Here is a 21,716-nt window from a genome sequence, read left to right as displayed (position 1 = left end):
AGAACTCCAGGGGATTCCTGAAACCGTGGGTAGTACTTAACTTTTATATACTATTTTTTCCTATACATACATACTTATGATAAAGTTTAATGTACAAACTAGGCACAGTAAAAGATTAACAAAATAACCAATAATACAATAGAACAGTTATAACCATATACTGTAACAAAGGTTGTGTGAATGTGGTCTCTCTGTACTCTGCTGGTACTCACCCTTCTTTTTGTGATGATGTAAGATGATAAAATGCCTATGTGATGAGATGAAGTGAGGAGAATGAGGTAGGCATTGTGACCTAACGTGACCTTACTGTTGATGTATATTCTCTTCTGACATATACAATATGTCAGAAGGAGGATCATCTAGCTTGGATAGCTGAAATTGTTGAAAACAAAACTGCAAATAAGTGGGCTACAATGAAATACTACTCATAAAAAGGAAAGAACTATTGATATATGCAACATCATGGTTAAGTATGTTGAGTGCAAAATAATTATGTTGTGTAAAAGAAACCAGACAAAAAAATAAACCTTATGACCCAACTTAATTAAAATCCTTAAGCATTTACATTATTATGACATAAATCAGATCATCAGTACCTGAGGATGGAGTAGGGGCAAGGAGGGGTAACAAGATGGATCAGAAAAGTGGGTGATGAATATATTCATTACTCTGATTATGGTAAGGGTTTTATGGGTGTATACATATGTCAAAAAGTCAAATTGTACACCTTATATATAGGCAGTTTATTGTATGTCAATTATTCATTAATCAAGACTTTAAAAGGAATACTTAAATGCCAGCAAAGATGAGTTGGGCAGACTAGTACCTATATTTTCTGAGGGCTTTAATTCAAACTTTACTAACAAAATCACAAAGATAGTATATTATAATTTAGAGAAATTGTGTGTTATGTGTTAATTTTTTTCTTAAGAGTTTACAATATATAGAACATATTATATTTATGGCAATTTCATATATGCTATTACCGTTTAAAATACCCAATCAACATATTGTTAAAATAATCTTATAAATGTAAATCTAACATATAAAGTGGTGTGTGGGTGTGTGTATAAGTTAGTATCTTTAGGGCGCCTGGGTGGCTCAGTCGGTTAAGTGACTGCCTTCGGCTCAGGTCATGATCCTGGAGTCCCGGGATCGAGTCCCGCATCGGGCTCCCTGCTCAGCAGGGAGTCTGCTTCTCCCTCTGACCCTCTTCCTTCTCGTGCTTTCTATCTCTCATTCTCTCTCTCAAATAAATAAATAAAATCTTTTAAAAAAAAAAAGTTAGTATCTTTACCCTCCCAGATCAACCCTTGAAAAGTGATTCAGAGATGTTAAGTCAATGTAATAAGCCAAAGGATATGTAAGTTATTTGTTTTTACAAACAAATAGTCCAAATTCAAATACTGAATTTAGCATTACACTTCATAATAATTTAGATCATATTTTAGCAGGCACTTCTCCTTCCTTTTCTGTAAAAAAAAAAAAGTAAAAGGAGAAAATTTTTAAATTTTCACAGGTTATCTATAGACTAATTTTTTCAAGTTACTTATGGTAACTTTGGATGCAAATTTGGAAGTAATAAGCACTGCTTGCTTCAAAGAGTTAAAATATTCTATTTTTTTCAACTTAGAATATATCCAATGAAACAACCATTTGTAAAGGTCAGAAGGCAAAAATGGAGTATTAGTGAGTGTTTAGCTTGAGTGCACACAAATTGAGGTACCTCATGCATGATATTTTTCTTTATAGCTATCTATCTATCTATCTATAAAACCTGGCTTTCATAGATAGGTAGATAGATAGATAGATAGATAGATAAAATGTGGTTATTTCTGTGACAGTCTTATATGGTAAAAAGGCAAAAATCTGCCAAATATTTGACTTAAAATTGAACCTGAAAAGAAGACATGAATACTGTTAATGAAAAAATAATAATTCTACACATACATTCAAAGTTAATTTTTAAGGCATAATGTTCACAAATGGCTTTCGATATGCAAACAGGGAAAATCTACATGTTTTTACTTTGGGTGCCATAGAAAATTAGCTTAAAAGTATCTGACACCTACATGAAACTTTGGATACCTGAGAAGCCTGTGACTATAATAACAGAAAGTCCTGAGGAAACTTTCCTAAATAATAAGGACATTGTTATAATATCTTTTGACAAGTGCAGAGGAAGGTTGTCTCCAGAAAAAATTAACTGAAAGGCTCAACACATCATCAGAAAGCAACCATCTTCTCAAGTGCCTTGTTGTTTCCCTCACAGCTGCCACAGTTTCAAGCTTCGGATTCAGAGAGGAAAACACCACAGAAAGAGAAATGAGTCCTTCCTGCATGTTTCTCTTGAATCAGTGAACAAATCTTAACCAACAGTTTCCCAGAAATCTTTCTTCCTTGTTGCCTTGACAAAAATTATATCACATGACCACGCCTAACTCAATAATTACCAATGGGCTAAAACCCCAATGATTGATTTTGACCTTATATAAATTAGATTGATAGAATTCGAGTCAACTTTGGGAACAGGAAGGGAATGCCTTTTGAATAGGGCACCTCCAAATGCGTGCTACGTATAAGTATAGTGTCACTGTAAGTAAAACTAAAGCTACTGAGTAGTCCAAATATGTATCAATAGACTTACAGTGATTATCTAGAAGAGAATATACTTAAATTTACACTGTATTGGATGAAAATATGTAAAATGGGATGGGGAGGAAAAAGTGAAGATTATAGAAGAATGTGAATTTAAGCTGTTGTATTTTTAATGGGAAAGTGGTATCCTAGTGCCACTGTGCTTTATAACTATATTTTATCTATAAAATCAGTTACATTAAAAAAGAATCCATTTTTTTCTAGATAGATGAAAAATTGCCTATAAAATCCATAAAGTAAATTAAATTTATCTCTACATCCATTTCTATCTTCAGATAGAAAGAGAAATAATATCATTACCATACTAGAATTGAAACAAAATTAAAAATTAATATTTAATTCATAGAAAAACTTTTTTCCTAAAATACTTTAAATTTACAGAAAACTTGCAAAGATAGTAGAGACTTCTCATAAATACATACCTATTTTCTCTAGTTATTAACATCTTACATTAGTATGATACATATGTTAAGTTAATGAACCAATACTGTTATGTTATTATTAACTAAGTCCATACTTTATGCTCATTTACTTGGATTTTTTATGGATTGCCCTTTTCTGTTTCAGGATCCCAGGCCGGATACCATATTTCATTTAGTCATTTTTGCCTCCTTAGGATCCTCTTGGTTGTGACAATTTCTCAGACTTTCCTTGTTTTTGATGACTGACAGTTTTGAGGAGTTCCGGTTAAATATTTTATAGAATGTCCCTCAATTGGGATTTGTCTAATTATGATTACACTGGGATATGAGCTTTGGTTTCATCACATCATATCAAGGGTACATACTATCAACATGACTTACCACTATTGATGTTAACTTTGATCACTTAATAGATGTAATGTCCGCTTTTAGGCATCCGACTTGAACAAGGGAAAACTGAGTAAGGTAAAAGAGCCCACAGTGACCCCTGGGCTGAATACAAACAGGGCCATTAGGTGACCTACCTCAAAATATCCATAAGCCCTAGGTGAACAATGAGTTACTTACACCCAGACACAGATACCAAAAAGGAAATTTCCGTATGTTCCCATACCTCCTCACCTTTCCTTCCTTAACTACAAGCCCCGACCACTGCCTTCAGACAGTCTCTCCCTTGCAGTCCTGCTCACTGCTCCCTTAGAATGTATTCAGTAAATTTCTTTTTTTATTATTCTTTTTTATTCTTATTATTCAGTAAACTTCTATCTCCTTTGCTCTGCCTTGAGTGAATTCTTTCACCGCTTGTGCATCTGACCTTCACACGATCAGGTCACCCCACAGTACAGGTGGGGTTTGTCGTGTTTCTCCACTGTAAAATTACCCTTTTATCTCCTTTTCCATACTTTGCTTTCTGGAAGGAGGTCCCTATGCATAACCACACTTAACGAATGGGGTGTTATGCTCTATTTCCTTGAGGGCAGCTTAATTACATAAATGATGTGGAATTCTGCATGAGAGATTTGTATATTCTTGGTTATTTATTTACTTAATCATTTATTTATATCAACAAATTACTACATTTTTTGAGTGTCTCAAAAACGGCAGGAGAGTTAAGAAAATTTTGGTTTACATCATTTTATTATTTTTAGTAGGCTTACATGTCTTTTTAACAGTTACCAAAACAAAGTGATTTTTATTGCACTTTGGACTTTTGCTATCATCAAATTATTCCTTATTCTAATATGCACCACATTACTGGCTCCCTGGTCCCTCTCTCCACCTCCTGCCTGGAAGAAAATCCTGTTTGCAAACCAGTTTTAGAAAACAGAATGACAAGCTATGCCTGGAAAATCCTATCAACTTAGAACTTATTAATAAACCATGTCTTATGTGCATTCCAGCCATAAGAAAAGCACAGTTTATGTTTTTTTTGAGCGCTAAATATATCTCAGAGTGTTAGAAAATTCAGGGAAATATCTGTGCAAGGACCAGTGAAAAGGCAGTTGTAATAATAAAGGCCACTATTTTTCTAAATCTACCTGCACACCTTGTTTTTCAAAAAGTCCAATGGGTATCAGGCCAAATGTTCTCATTTACCGAAATTGTTTTAAATCTAGTATTCTCACATATCTATCATTTGGAAAGAACAGGAATTGTTGGCTGAGAAAAATCTTGAGGTTTTCTGAACATTCACTTCACCCACATTCATTCATAGGTGTTTGGCTTACTTGACTTTCACCACAGAGTAGACCCCTTTTTTTCAGTATATCATAGCTTGTAGCTCTGTCCATAATAAACTACATAGATTTTTTTCTACTCCCAGTACTTGCTATAGTGTTTAGTGTTACAGAGGCTGTCACTCAATACTCAAGGAAATTTTAGTTGTGAGAAAAATAAAAAATAAAAAGAATCAACTCACAGTTATCCGAGTTATACAAACTTCTACTGTAAGTAACCTAATTGGTCAACTGGTAAATCAAACATACCGCAAATATGCTCATTTGGCCATTACAGAATTTAATATTTTAGGATACCTTTAGGTGGAACATGTTCTTTTGAGTTCAGCATCAGTAACTACGATCTCTCTCTCTCTCTCTAAAAGAGAGAGAGAGTGGAGGTGGGGGGCTGGGCAGAGGGGCAGAGGGGCAGATGCAGAGGGAGAGAGAGAATCTCAAGAAGGCTCCATGTGCAACGTGGAGCCTGACCTCATGTCCCTGAGATCATGACCTGAACCAAAATCAAGAGTCTGGCGCTTAACAGACTGAGCTATCCAGGTGCCCCAATGCTCATCTCTTTAAATTAAAGGTACTTTCAACCCAACTGAGTTTTATCCCTGGATTTTAATATTTTACTGTTTGATGCATGAAATTTTTAGTAATCTGTATGTCTGTGCAATATCATTTGAATTTGAATTAGCCAACAGAAGAAATAGTTCTGTAATTCATTGTTATATCCATTTTCGGCATGTTAGTGAAGATGTCTGAAGTACGTCATACAGTGTTTTACAAATATTCAAATATTCAAAAATATTCTTCTCAGATTTCAATATTAGAAACTTGTGTTTATGTTGAGCAAAATCCTTGTTTTTATTTTATAACTGATTATGCTTCTTTCTTTACCTTGGTGCCTGAGAAGCTACAACAAATTGGTATGTAATTTCTATGAATACAAACAGAATCTTAAGACTCTTATGGTGTAAATCATACCAGGGGTGTTGTGGATTTGAACTTGAATGCCTCTTTCAGGTCTTCTTTACTTGAATTTCAAAGCCTTATACATCATAGATACTGAGGCACAAAATTAAGACCAAATCAGTCTTGTGGCTTCTGTAAATGACATTGTATATTTGTTCTTCCTTTATTGTTCTCCTTTAGTCAGTAAAACAGAAGGGAGATTGAAAGGGGTAAGTATAAGAAAACATATCTGCTCAATGGACAGATGTTACAGTAACATTATGAAGAAGTATGTTCTTATAGAACTAGGTTGAATTGAAGTTATCTACAAAGTTACTCCATCTTGGGATGCTTAAAGATTTTATGCACTAACTTGGCTGGTTGTGATGTGGAAATAAAAAAAGCTGCAGTTTTGATATGTTGTCATCTGGCAATCTGCCCAGATTGAGAGTTTTCCTGGCAGCAGCCATACTACCCACTTCCTCTGTACTCCCAGGCTTCTGAGATGCCGGGTGTTTTTACGTTTGTTTGTTTAACAGATAATTTTCTTTGGAGTACTATTCTGGCTCTAAAAATATGCTTAATATGCTATCTTATTCTTTTTCTGCCATCATTTAGATCATTTTCAGAGATTTACCACTTTCATTTTCTGACTATAAGCATTCATATTTTTCTTGAAATCTTCACATCTAACAGCCCATGATCATAATCAATATTTCTTATCCTCAAAATAGTTACGGAGTGTTATTGGAGGAATATACAGTTAACTCTTTAATATATGTCAAAACACCACCTTATATATTATTGATATCTTATTTCCCTCTCAATGTATTTTACTTTGAAGCTATTTTGTGACAAGGCAAATTTAAATTAAATGCATATAAAAAATGAAGTTTGTGTTTGAGGTCCTAAATATATTTTCCTTAACTTAACTTGATAAGCAAAATAATAATGTGTCAAAAAAATTTTAAGATTTCCTATTACAATGCCCATTTATCAGAAAGTAGAATATATAAGTCCAGGAAAACACATGAAAATAATTAATGACATATATTTCAAAGTACTGTTTGCACTTTGTAGACCTGAATGAATTAGAAACGAAAATGTTATATGTTAAAGTGGTTTTTACAATTCTTCTCACAAGACTGAACTTCCATTACTAGTCCAGACTTTCCTTATCGATATTTCATTCTACAGTACCCCCACCGCCCACTTCCCCACCGCCCCCCCCCCCCAACTCCCCACCACACACACACACTCCTAAACATTTCTCCAGAGAAGATGAAAAGACCGGGGGGGAACAGGCATCAGACTCGCATGAATGTCATTTAGCGGAATATTTTCTCTGGTGGAGGAATACAAGAACACTACAATAGGGCTATAATGCGTCTAAGAAAGCTCAAGCACACAGTATAAAGTAGTCAGAGATCAAGGTATTCCTTTAGGATGTCTTGAGCATACCATCCACTTCTGGCTGAAATGTTTTCCCTGCTGGGTAGCCCTTACCATCCTTTATCTGAGGCAGAGAAAGCATTTAAAATCAAAGTTCTTAGAGTTCTCTTTATGCATTTCCTGTCTCCAACATGAAGGAGAAGCCTCTCCTGAATGAAGATGGCAAAGCAGGCAAAATGGTGATTTACGGAAGTCTTCAGAGGGGGCAGTGACTGGAGTTGTTTTATTTGCTTGTTTTTGCTTGTTTATTGCTTTTAGTTGTTTTGTTCCACCACATACTATCTGTGGAAAGAATCCTCTCTATCAAAATTTAAATGCAAAGTATTGAAAAATAGTCAAAACACAACTAAAGTAGTATTTTTAAAGATCTGTATTGTTCAGAAACATATGTGAAGTTGGTGCTGCATTTTTCCCAGCTACATGATAAAGCTGAATGTTATCAGAAGTAACACAGATGTGTGTAAAACATCCTGAAAATGTTAAATGTTAAACATGTAGTGTTTCTTATAATTCTTCTTATTTACATAAAAACAACAAAACAAAATTAGACTTAAATTTGCAAAGTTATGAAATTGTGAATGTCCAAGCCTGAAAATGATCAGTGCTACAGTGCTGTGATCAATCTCAAATAATTCTCCATTTGTAGTATCTACATACTTTCATCAGGTTATTCATGATTTTGTGGAAAAGGAAAGTAATTGTAAGAAAAAATATATTTGATGGCATTTGGTACTAGGAAAATGGAAGGTGGTAATAACATAAGTACATAGAAGAGGCATTCCCTCTCATATTAATCAGACAGAAGTTTGAATAACTTCAGCTTTAGCAGAAAGGACACTGGAATGCCATTGGGAAAACTGGACCATGCTCTCACATCCACGGAATTTTGTTGCCTTCTATATCAAGGTATTTTCATTTTTGTAACTGACAATAAGACTTGATTAGTTGCCCATCTCAGACTATTACTGTGTGGAATGAGATAAAATATGCTAAAATAATGAATGTAATACATGATAAAAACATAATTAAAATATATAAGGCAGTAAAATTAGAAATAAGTGGTTTAAAAAATGTATTACTAAAAATGTATACCAAATTATATATATGAATTAGAATTCATACTATAATACTAACACATATAATAAATCAGTTTCAAAATTAATAAATGTTGACCAAGTGATGATTCCCTCCCCAGTTTTGTCTCCAATTTCATTTTTTATAATGGATTGTGCAAAGGATTTGATGGAACTTATAAAAACATCCATTACAAATAATCATCATAATTGAGTGCTTACAATATGCTCAGCATTATGCTAAACCCACATAGTTTTATTAGTTCATTTACTTAGACATTATTATTTTCCTTTCTTGGAGTTGATAATATTAAAACTCTATAAAGCTAAGAAAGTTGTCCAAGATCTCTAAGTATAAAATGGGGGAGCACAAGGGATACAATCAAAATACTTGAGAAGTAAGAAATAAGTACATGCCAATCAGAATAAATGCCCAACAATTTGAATGAATACTGGGCTGACACATCTCAGTGAGTTTTGGTTCAGTATTAGTCCTGGTGAAGGCCAAAGAAAACTCCACATGTTTCTGATGTTAAATTCTACATACTACCCTGCAAGTACAACAGAATCAAGGGTGCAGATATTTTGGGATCAGAGTGAAGGTGAAGCGACCCTGAGAAAATACAGTCAAATATGAGATTAATGCACAAAAACACATAGCGTGTAGTCTGTACACATGCCATGGTGACACAGGATTTAGCGCCTGCCTTCCTAGGATCCAGAGCAAAATGTAGGGCCCAAAAGACGGGTAAACAGTTTCCCTATACAATTCCTAGTACCCACAGGAAAATGTAAACAATTATAAAATTGTGAGTAACAATAAAATGACATCCAAGCAGATTTTATAAGAAAGCAAACTTGATTATAAGATGAGACCTGGGAGATTTTCCTTACTTGGGGACCTGGAAGGTCAATGTGAATTACAGGGCAGAAGAGACATAACGTTTCCTCTACTGCTAGTAAGTATTCAGTTTCACATAGCAATTTCTTTTCCAATCTGTCGATGAAATCCCATAGCATGAAGCCAAGATGCGGTTCAGTAACAACAACAAAATGTTATAAAATTTTCAGAAAATGTACATAATTTTTATCTATGTTGATACAATAATTTCCCCCAAATTAGCTTATATCGTTCATCGTTACATGCGCACACGCACACGAGCCAATAAGCGCTCTTGGAATAATAAAAAGGTGGAAGTAGGATGGCAATATCGAACTGATTTATTTTTATTTTTATTATTTTTATTGTTTTTCTTCCTGAATATACACATTATTTCAGCATCCTATGGAAATTACTTAATCAATATTTTTAACTAATGGGTAATAATAATTGATAAAGCCGGTCTTTAAAAGCTCAATTTCTTAAATTGAGAACAGAAATTTTCCATCTAGTAAAAGTTCCTACTTTAAAACTAATATTCTGTTAATGTGCTTGCATAATTCATGCCACTTGAATTAAACCAGTAATAAAAATGAAACAATAATTTACTTTCAGTTACAATAAAAAGTTCTGAAGGGAGTTTAGAATATTCAATCCAGGCTGACTATATTGATGTATCCTTTTTTAATATTAAAGTAGAGCATTAAACATTTCAGTTCCTGTGTGTGTGTGTATTTATTTCATTCAAATGTTTGGCAGTAAGCAGAAGCTATCTTAACATTTGTTAGCATGTACTAAGACTTTAATTAACTTCAGTGGCACACGAACCTTTTTTTTTTCAATAAGGAAGTTAACTCTTCAGTATGATTAAAGGTTTGGCATTTGGCAGTTTAATTTTCTACCTTTCTTCTTATTACCACTGCTGGATGGACAGCTTCCTTTATTTAAACCGTGTCCTTATCAGTTCTCTACAGAACCTGACACTTAGCTAGTAACCCTGCAAACCCATCTCCCACATTTGTTAGAACTCTATTTCCTTATGCATCAATGAACACAGTATGTTTTCAAGTATGTCCGGATAGTAGGGACTATGTAAAAGATAAACCAGAAGGAAATTTCTATCAACCTGAAAGCAACAGTAAAATATAGTGAACTCCAGAGCATCCTTTTCAAATATATTAAATTATTCTCACAATATAATCATCAGTTTTTGGCCAGAACTGAAATACTGAAATATAAATATAAATATAAATATAAATATAAATATATGTGTGTGTGTGTGTGTGTGTCTGTGTGTGTGTGTGTGTGTGTGGTGTGTATGTATATCTACATATATTTTATTCATTTACATACACACACACAACCAATGTAATAACCTTCAAAATTTGCTTTATACCATTCTCTAAAGAAGAATTATTAGACTGTGTCTATCAAATGTATGTTTAGACCAAAAAAAGACAACAAAAGTTAGTTATTTTATACCCTAAACTTGAAAGTCCCTTAAAGGCAGAAAATGTGTGTAATTAAATATATTGTCTTCCAGAGTCCATCATCGGGCACAGCACACAGTAGGCATGTACTAAAACTTGAAAGGCATTCAAGCGCATTTACAGGGCAAGGACCATTAGGCATTAATGTGCTTAAGGTACATTTGCCTTTTGCAGGGAACTATCAGTAAAACTGGGAAGAAGCATGACCCAAACTTGCAGTAAGCCACTATACAGCAATATGGATGTCGATTTAAGCTACCCAAACTATTTTGAGGGCAAAATAGTCACAAGCCACTCCAAGGAACTCTACCATAACTGGTAACTTTACAAAAGGACATTGATTCGGTAGAGAAAATGCCATTGAATGTGTGTTCTGATGTTTCATTCTAGTAATAGATTCAGTGTCTTACTATTGATCTTTGTCAGGTTACTTTATTTCATTGATGGGCTGCCTAAAGAACTTCAGAGGTCCTTAAATGCTGGAAAAAAATCTGTCCCCTCATATTAATTTAAAAGAGACCAATAAAGTTCTGAATTGCCTCGGATGATTTTGTCAATGCTTATTTGAAATATCAAATATGTAATTTTCGAAAAATAGTTTTGGTGCCTCTGCTTTGCATCACATACTTAGCCATAAGAAAAATGTTAATCTATAAAATTTATAATGTAAGGGATGGAATTTCTATAGCTCTATACATAGCTAACTTTCTAAGTGATGTGAAAATAGAATGATGAGAAACTGTAAACATATGTTTTTTTAAATTTTCTCCTCTGATTCTATGCTTCTGAGTATGTTCTGTAGAATTACTCCAGAGCAGCCTTGACTTCATGATTCAAATCACAGGCTTTATTACAGATTCGACAAATACTATCTCAGGTCTCTTTTCTAGATGAGTAAAATTACAGAATGGAGTCACCATTACATGTAGAAAAACATTCCAAAAGCTGTTTTTAAGTTATTTGACACAATACAACTGAGAATGTCATAAAGTGGAAAGTGGTACATAGATCTTACTGCTTTTGAAAACAAAAGTAAAGAGCTTTTTCACTATGCCCTGTTCTAATAATTTTATTCATTGTCAAATTTGTTTAAAGGTTTATGTTATATAACCTGTATCCATCGAGTCTTAATTTGTATTTTATCTTCTAGTCCTTATTGGTCATTCTCTTCATGCAATGTGCTTAAATACTGTTAGCTGAATTATGGTTAGATTATGAAAAACTGATATACAGTCTTATAATTATGTATCCTTTGGATTATAACTAAGAATTCAAATTTTAAATGTAAGGCACCAATAATAAAAGGGCACTATTTTATAACATGCACTATTGATTTTGCACCTTTTGCTTTCTATGAATAGCTAAGATCATACTCAGATTTCTTGGCTAAAACCATAAAGAAAATCCAATGAAAAGTTTTAAAAAGAAATTTTGAAACTACTTAAACAGCTAATCAAGAACTTATAAAATTGTTATGAATCTCATATTAGATATACAATTATTTCTAACATTAGTGTAAATTTTCATTTCCTTTCCACTCCTGAGCTATGACAATGTGTGAAAAAAAATTGACCTAATGGTGCCTTTTATTTTAAGAAGCTAATTTTGATACTGTAATAATTAGACATCACTTTTATTATTGTATCTTAATCCTTTATGCTTTTTTTTTAAGATTTTATTTATTTATTTGACAGAGAGAGACACAGCAAGAGAGAGAACACAAGCAGGGGCAGTGGGAGAGGGAGAAGCAGGCTTCCCGCAGAGCAGGGAGCCCGACACGGGGCTCGATCCCAGGACCCTGGGATCATGACCTGAGCCGAAGGCAGATGCTTAACGACTGAGCCACCCAGGCGCCCCTATCCTTTATGCTTCTAAAACTATTTAATTTTGTCAACACAAAGACCTTACTGGTTTCTTTATCCTATCTTATATATTGCTAGTATCAGCCTTTTTATTGTTACATGTTTTTCCTTTAAAAATATTCATATTCCCTTTGAGCTATTACCGCCACTGCCGTCACCTCCTGGGTACCAGGGTCACTCTTCCTAGTTACCAGAGAAATAAATCTATATATACTTGCCTTCGTTCTTACAGAAGCTCTACCAGGCCCCTGGTGCCACTTCTTATTCTAATTTGCTAGAGTAGGAAAAAAGAGAGGTAGACAGGAAAGATGTCTCCCATGACTGACCATGTGCAAATTTTACTACCTGAAATTATTTAAGGGATAATTCCTCGTTCTTCAAATCAAAGATTATTAAACCCTATAATCACTGAAGTTTATCTTAGGCAAAAATTTATTGCAAGCTACATTATGCTTTCATTCTCTTCTTTAATTTCTACATTAATGACATAAATTAGCTACATATGGTTCTTTCAAACCTTACAGACTTTTGAGATCTCATGGAAATTTTATCTGTTTGAATCATTTTAAAGCAAACTTATGTATCTCTGCTGAACACTTTACTTCTACAGCTAATAGTTAACTATCAATTCTTTACAGAGTTGATCCTCCTTAATTTCTCAAAAGCCCCCATACCTCAAAATTTAAGGAAATATTACCAAATAGCTGACCCTTTATGTGTCTGTACCGCTCATTCATTTTTTCCCTCTTCTGGGATGCATTTATTTTTAACCTACTACCAAGAAAATTCTCAGAGACTAGCTAACACACTACCAAAATGGACACATGCACAGATATATCCTATTACCCCTTTCTGTCATTGCTCATTTCATCTCTTCTATTGTTATATTTTGTTAAATATATATATGTATATATGTGTGTGTATATATATATATATATATATATATATATATATCAAAAGACAAGGTATTTTATCTTATGCCCCAAATTCTCCCAATATTAGCTTGCAAATTATTTGCTCATCTAGTATTTCTATAAACTAACAATTAGAAATTTATCAACCACCAGGGAGCTATGATGTTGCACCAAAGGCCAAAGTAGCAGTAGCAACCGAAAGGCCACTTTGTATCCTGTCTACCCTCCTTAAACTGAGCAAATCTGGGTCATTACATTCAGCAGGGAGCTTTGAAACACCTTCCAACTTTATGCTGCGTGATGATGAGTATCTTTTGACCTAGTTTTGAACAAGAGAAATGCAAAGTTGCCAGGCCATGGAGACTATAAGGGTTGGATTTATGCCTTTCTGTTGCTAGAAGGATCCCTAAAATGTAAGCTTCATGATTCTTCCCTTTCAAGGAAACAATAATGCGGTTATGTTTGTTATCTCTTGGCTGGGAGGCCAAAGATCCTACATGTTACTATTTCAGGTTGTATGCAGATTGCAATCGACTAAGAGGGTTTTAATGGTCCTTCAGCTTGACTAAGATATAAACAGGCTACTTTTGAATTTTAGATCTTTGGTCTCCCTTTTCTCAGAGCATTTACTTCAGAAAACTTGTACTTATAAATTCTTTCTCTACCCCTTTGAGATGTAAGTAATTTTTAAAGCCTTTGTGCCAGTTTTACAACCCAGGAATCTTGTTCTCAAGGACCCAGAAGCATTCTCTTTGAAATGTCAGCTTCAAGGATGATAGTACCCTCATCTCTCAGTTTTTGTGGGAGAATAGAAGTATAATTTGAGTGGGTGCCTTGCTCTAAATTGTAAAACTACATTATGTCACAATGATAGGAAAACGTTTACTTTTCCTTAGGTAAAGCCAAATGGCAAACACAGATGGTCTGTGTTCTCTCATTCTAGCACTTAAAAATCTCTCCCTCTCTTTGTTTCAGCAGAATTAAATAAAGACAGTTTCGTCTCTCTCCCCTATTGCAACAGCCTTGAATACATACTTGTTTACTCGCTTACTCTCTTTGCCCCATGCAATATTTGCTCGGACAAAATATAATTTAAAAATAACTGAGGCAGGGACGCCTGAGTGGGTCAGTCAGTTAAGTGCCTGACTCTTGATTTTGGCTCAGGTCATGATCTCAGAGTTGTGAGATCTAGCTCGGTAGGCCTCCACGCTCAGTGCAGAGTCAGCTTGAGGTTCTCTCCCCCATTCCCTCTGCTGCTCCTCCCTGCATGGGGACTCATGCTTGCCCATGCACACTCTCTCTCTCTTTAAAATAAACAAATAGGGATGCCTGGGTGGCTCAGTCGTTAAGCGTCTGCCTTCGGCTCAGGTCATGATCCCAGGGTCCTGGGATCAAGCCCTGTATCGGGCTCCCTGCTCAGCGGGAGGCCTGCTTCTCCCTCTCCTACTCCCCCTGCTTGTGTTCCCTCACTCACTGTGTCTCTCTCTGTCAAATATATACATAAAATCTTTAAAATAAAATAAGTAAATAAATAAACAAATCTTTAAAAAAATGAAAAAAAGTTAAAAATAACTGAGGCTGGGAAATGTGTACGTCTGTCCATCACATTGCTCTTTTGAGATGAATGAGCATTTTTCTTTTCAAAGAGGGTTAATTTACTGATTGAGTGTTATATTAGCAAACTCCCTTCTATGAGAAGCCAAATCCTCCTTCAGGAAGCAGATTCCCACTAGTCCCACAGCATTTCGGTTCTAGTGGCTGATCTTCACAATGCCATCTCATGTTTCCCAGCAACCAGGTATGCTGCAAAAACACAGCTCCTTAAGCTTGGGTCCTGCTGTTTTGATAATCGGGCCCTAGCCTGCCTTTTTTCTTATTTCATACCATGATTGAGAGTTCAGGCAAAATGAGCCACATGTCATTTATACTGTATATATATATATATATATATATATATATATATATATATATACATACTACTTCAATTTATACCATCTACCTTGACTTCTATCACAAGATTTTATTATAATGCCTCCCCTTACCACAATAATCTTGAAAACTATTAAAATGTTTTAAATGAATATGAGTCCTGATAATGCTTTGAACAGCAGGTTTTATGCCTTCTAACTCTCTTAATGTGTCACATTATATCAATATTTATTCCTTCGTCTAATTCTTCTCCACTTGGACTATGAGCTTCTGGAAGGCTAAGACATCTTATTCATTAGTTTATTCTCCAGAGATACAGCTGATAATTGCACACTGAGAAACATTCAACAAATGTTTGCTAAATTGGCAAACTTATTGGAATGCACTAAATATAACATATTGCAAAGGCCATTAAAAAATGTCAACATAGTAGACAGGAAGAAGAAGCCTCAAAAAGTAGTCATTTCCATAACTAAGTATCTTCATTGTCCTTTTCAGCTAAGTTTGGCAAGTCCACATTAAATGTTCTGTGAATATTTTAATATTAAAATAATACATTTTATCTTAAGGAGAAAAGAGTTATTTCAACCCATACTTTCTAAAAGGAAAGACAATGAGAATCTATTTCCCTTCCTAATGCTCTCAGAATGGACATTAAAAAATTTTATTTGATAATTAATAACCTCTTTGCTTGTCTCCCAAGCTCATTCCATTGACTATTTTTATAAGCTTATCATGATCTTTGTAGAAGGGAATAGGGTATATGTATACATATATACATTTGTGATTCCATGACAAATGAAAAGGTAGTCTGATTTTTCCCTGTTAGATAATCTTTCAACTGGAAAAGTAAAAGATACAAACCAAACACTTTTTAAGCTTTAAATTTTATACTCAAATTCTAAAATTCACAAGACATCAACATGAAGCTATAATTCTCTTACTGTACCTGTATATGCAAATTGGACAAGGTCCCAGAGGGCATTGGGGTCTATGCCTTCCATCTTGATCTCCTCTTGCTTGGCTTCACAAACATCACTTGTAAACATGGCAGCAAAATAGTCAGAGACTGAGCTCAGAACAAGCCTGAAAGAGTCATAGGGTTTAATTTAGGTCATGAATTTAAAGCAGCAAATACTGTCAATAAGAATGCAGTATAGGGGCACCTGGGTGGCTCAGTTGGTTAAGCGTCTGATTCTTGGTTTCAGCTCAGGTCATGATCTCAGGGTCGTGAGATGGAGCCCTGTGTCAGTTTCCACACTCAGTGTGGAGTCTGCTTAAGACTCTGCTCCTCCCACCCTTCTTGCTCGCTCTCTCTCTCTCTAGAATAAATAAAAAAATCTTTAAAAAAAAAAAAGAATGCAGTATAGAGGTACTCTATCTACCTACCTATCATCTATTTTTCTCTGTATCTATCTATCATCTATCAATCTGTTTATTGCCTTATAGATTGTACTTTTCAAAACTGAGTTAGGAAATTTTGTTCCACCTTTGGTCACAGAACATTCTTCTATCATTTTAAATACATATTTTTTTCTCTCACATTTAGTTCTTCCATCCTCTTGGATAGGAATCCAATTTTATTTCTGTCTATATACTCACTTTTTACCACACTACCTACTAAAGACTCTGATTCTTCCCTACTGAATTAATGGCACATCTGTATTGAGAATTTCCTTCCTGAATGTATACTTATCTGTCTCTGAGTTGTCTATTGTTTTTTTGCTTATTTGCCTGTTCTTGTAACAATATTTTATTCTTTTTATACTGTGAGTCTAAATATGTTTTTATAATCATATGAGGCAAGTCCTCCATCTTTATTTTTATTTAACTATTAGTGAAGTTTAATTCTTCATATAGAGTTTAAAGTAAGTTTGTTAAGTTCTTTGAATAAGTTAAATGGAATTTTAATTCAAAATGCACTGAATTTCTGATTTTGTTTTTGGTGATCGTTGGTATATTTATAATATAAAATATTCCAACACAAAAATACAAAATATCTCTCCATGTTTTCAGGATATCCTGTCTGCTTTCTATTCAAATTTTAAAGTTTTCCCTAAAGTTGTCTTCTTGTATATTCTTGGTTGATTTCTTCATACTTTACAGTTTCATGTTGGCATTATGTGTAGTAACTTTTTAAAAAATTCTATTTTTTGTTGGTTTTTGTTGGTTTAAAATTCTGAAACTCATAAATCCATCTTTTATCTGACACATTTACTGATTTATCTTACTAGTTCTTTTGACTCTATTTTTTTTTTTTTGGTAGATGATTATATCACCTGCAAATAATCTCATTTTGTCTTATTCTTGTTTATTTTCTATAACTCATTTTCTTTTTCTTTTCTTTAAACTTCATACAGGACCTCCAGTGTTCCAGCGGTGTGTTGAACAGTCACTGTTCCGAGGGAGAAAATTTGTGTTTTTATCTTCAAAGAAACACATCTAAATATTCTCCTTTTAGTAAGATACTTGCTGAATGTATTGGTATGTAATCTTTACCATGTCAGAAAGACCTGTTTATTTCTAGCTTTGCTAACCACTGTTATAATATATAGGTGTTAAAATTCATAAAAGGCCTTTATCTCAATCAAAATTATCTTTAAGATTTTCTATTTATAGTCACAAGAGAGATGACCTATAATTTTCTTTTGTTGTATTTTCTTATCTTTTATTTTTTTAAGATTTTATTTATTTATTTGACAGAGAAAGACACAGCAAGAGAAGGAACACAAGCAGAGAGAGTGGGAGAGGGAGAAGCAGAGCAGGGAGCCCGATGTGGGACTCGTTCCCAGGACCCTGGGATCATGACCTGAGCTGAAGGCAGACGCTTAATGACTGAGCCACCCAGGCTCCCATTCTTATCTGACTTTTGAGTTAATATTACATAGCTTCATAAAATGAGGTGGCAGCTTCAACTCTTTTTAATTTTGTATAATGATTTATAGAAGAAAGCAATGAATTTTTCCCTTAAGATGTTCCAGAACTTACCTGAAAAAATATCTTGGTTTGACTATTATGAGAAAAGGTGACATGATCTCATTTTAATTATTTAATAAACTACAAAGCTTATTTTTGTGCTCTATTTCTTCATTATCAACTTCTGCATTTCATATTTTTTAAAATTTACCCATTTAATCTCAGTTCTAAAATGTATTGATGTATATTAATGTGTATAAAATTATGTGTGGCTTTAATTCTACATATATATTCTCTATCTGTTCTTTTGGGTGAATCTTTTCATTGTCTTTTTTCAAAAAATCTCATTCATTAACATTTTAACTACATCTTTATAACTACAAGTATAGATGAATGTATTTTTTTTAAAGTGGTTGTTCTTTAGTAGGGATCGAAATATTTTTTTCTATAAAGAGGCAGATATTACATATTTTAGGCATTGAGAGTCATATATATAGTCTGTCATATATTTCTCTTTCAAAAAATGTTCAATTGATTAAAAATGCAAAAATAACTTTTAGCTCGTGATCTATACAAAAGAAGCTTCACCAGGTTTCGCCCCTGCACAGAAGTTTGCTGACTCTGTCTAGTGATTATGATATTGATCTTTAACTAATAATAACAGTATCATCAAATAAAATTATACTACTTCATGAATATTGTAAGAGCCTTACAACAGCATAATTCTGCTTACCCAATACTGGTCAATCAATAATTTTTTAAAAGAAGAATCATGTAAGCGAAATTAAAAATTTATTTTATATTTATCCCTTTCTTCACCTTTTCTGGGGCTCTCTTCATTTCTGAAGAGTAGACTTCTACCTGGTATCCATAATCTTCAACCAGGAGAAATTTCTTTAGTATTTCTTGTACTGCGGGTCTGATGACAATAAATTCTCCCAATTTTCATTTATCTAAAAAGGTCTTTATTTAGCTGCATTGAAAATATCTTGAAAAGTTATTTTCACTTGATAAAGAATTCTAGCCTTTGGGACTAGGTATGATCTAGATTATGATCTAGGCTCTAATGTTTCTAATAGAAAATCAGCTTTCATTCTTCTAATTGTTTTCCTGATTTACTATGTCCTTTGTATCTAATTGTTGTTACTTTTTTTCACTCTTTATCTTAGGATTTTAGCAGTAGACAATGATATGCCTAGGTGTGGTTACGTGGTATTTACTCTGATTATAGTTGTCTGAGGTTCCTAGAGCAGTGGATGGACATTTTTTGATCAAATTTAGAAAGTTACCTGCAAATAATTCCCATTTTTTCCACCCAATTCACTCTCTCTTTCTAGGACTCTAATTACATATATGTTTCAATAATTGACAGTGCCTCACAGGTTGTTGGGTCTTAGTTCATTTTCTCTCAATCTTTCTTCTACTCTGTGTTTTACTGTAAATGAATTTTAGTGACTTGATTTTTTCCAAATCTATCTTAATATTCCCCCTGCATTATTCATTATGTTCTTCTTTTCCTATAGATATTTTAAATTACTTTTCATAGTTGTTTAATGCCCTTTACTGATAATTTTAACACCTGGATCATTTCTAGGTTGGTTTCCACTGACTGATTTTACTCATGACAATGAATTACAGTCTTCTGTTTTCCCCCTGTATTGCAATTTTCAGTTGTATAATGGTCATTGTAAAAAAAAGAAAAAGAAAAGTTGAGGCTAAGAGGGGAGTGTCATTCTCATTTTCTTGTTTCTCATAATTTATTTTTTTTTCTCCTTTATGCCACAGGTTTCTGATAGATTTAAAGAAAAGGTATAAATATTTCATCTTCTGAAGATTTATTGTGATTTTAAGGGGAGTGAAGATTTTTCATGTACTTTAAAATCCTAAGTGGATGGGGCACCTGGGTGGTTCAGTCGTTAAGCGTCTGCCTTCAGCTCAGGTCATGATCCCAGGGTCCTGGGATCGAGTCCCGCATTGGGCGTCCTGTTCTGCAGGAAGCCTGCTTCTCCCTCTTCTACTCCCCCTGCTTGTATTCCCTCTCTCACTGTGTCTCTGTCAAATAAATAAAATCTTAAAAAAAAAAAAATCCTAAGTGGAGGGGTGCCTGGGTGGCTCAGTGGTTTGGGTGTCCAACTTTGATTTCAGCTCAGGTCATGGGATCGAGCCGACATTGGGCTCTGTGCTCACTGAGGAGTCTCTGTATCCTTCTCCCTTCCCCCACTTGTGGTCTTTCACTCTCTCTAAAATAAACAAATAAATAAATAAAATCTTTAAAATCCCAAGTGGAAATATAAATTTCAAGGACATTGAGTAAAAATTTTGACAATATATTCTGATTCCAAAGAAATAGAGAACTATAAAAAATGCATTGTGGTTGAGGTATGTTTTTCATAGTTGTTTAAATTAGAAATTTTGATATTTCCTTCTGTTTAAAATAGATTAGAGGAAATTAGTACATTCTTTTTTTTTTCTAGATTTTATTTATTTATTTGAGAGAGAGAGAATGAGAGACAGAGAGCACGAGAGGGAAGAGGGTCAGAGGGAGAAGCAGACTCCCTGCTGAGCAGGGAGCCCAATGTGGGACTTGATCCCGGGACTCCAGGATCATGACCTGAGCCGAAGGCAGTCGCTTAACCAACTGAGCCACCCAGGCGCCCGAATTAGTACATTCTTAAAGATAATCAGTGAAAGGTTACTCATTGATGGAAAATGGAGTTACAAATATGGAAATGAAGACTAAAATGAATCCTATGACACTGGACTGAAATCAGACATATCAGTGTAAATTTATAGTTCTTAATAAAAAAAAAAATAGAAATACTGTTTGTTCCTGTGTATGTACATTAAGAGATCCTTGGAAAAAGAACAGACCACAGGGCTGAAACAGGGAAAGCACAAGATGAGCCTTGAACATCTTCTGTTCTAGAAAGTAAGGAAATGCTTAAAAAGTGATGGAGGATATGTTAAATTAACCATATGTGATGCTTACATCTGTAAGCTAAACAACAGTAAACTTCAGATTCAGTTTTCTTTCTTTTTCTATAAAGATTTATTTATTTATTTATTTATTTATTTTAGACAGCAAAAGAGAGCATGCAGGGGGAGGGGCAGAGGCAGAGGGAGAGAGAGTCCCAAGCAGATGCCACACTGAGTGCAGAGCCCGACATGGGGTTCAATCTCACAACCCTGAGATCAGGACCTGAGCTGAACCAAGAGCAGATGCTTAGCCAACTGTGTCACCTAGGGGCCACAGGATGCACTTTTCTTCTAAGAACATTGTAAGGGAAAAGAGAGGCATAAAGGTCAACACAGGGCATTGTTATCTAAAAGTTTTCAAATCAGGAGATATTCTTTTTCAATTACTTATTTTGTAATTTTATCTGCTTTATGTCTTATTTCTATATAAGTGAAGGACATGATAAAAGCTAACTTCAACAAAGAGAGACAT

The 21,716-nt window shown here is 34.2% G+C and overlaps 1 protein-coding gene across 2 annotated transcripts in view; it reads right to left on the bottom strand.

The window, feature by feature from the left end:
• KLHL1 (kelch like family member 1) overlaps positions 1–21,716 on the bottom strand; it is a 382,161-nt gene that overhangs the window by 225,513 nt on the left and 134,932 nt on the right. For both annotated transcript variants that reach the window (XM_027590019.2, XM_027590020.2), the window contains exon 3: positions 16,302–16,438. In XM_027590019.2, coding sequence (XP_027445820.1) covers positions 16,302–16,438 — 137 coding nt within the window. The remainder of the gene's footprint in view (positions 1–16,301; positions 16,439–21,716) is intronic.

This window comes from Zalophus californianus, chromosome 3, assembly GCF_009762305.2.
Source record: "Zalophus californianus isolate mZalCal1 chromosome 3, mZalCal1.pri.v2, whole genome shotgun sequence".
In the NCBI taxonomy this organism is placed as follows: Eukaryota; Metazoa; Chordata; class Mammalia; order Carnivora; family Otariidae; genus Zalophus; species Zalophus californianus.
This window is presented reverse-complemented; position numbering and strand designations above follow the sequence as displayed.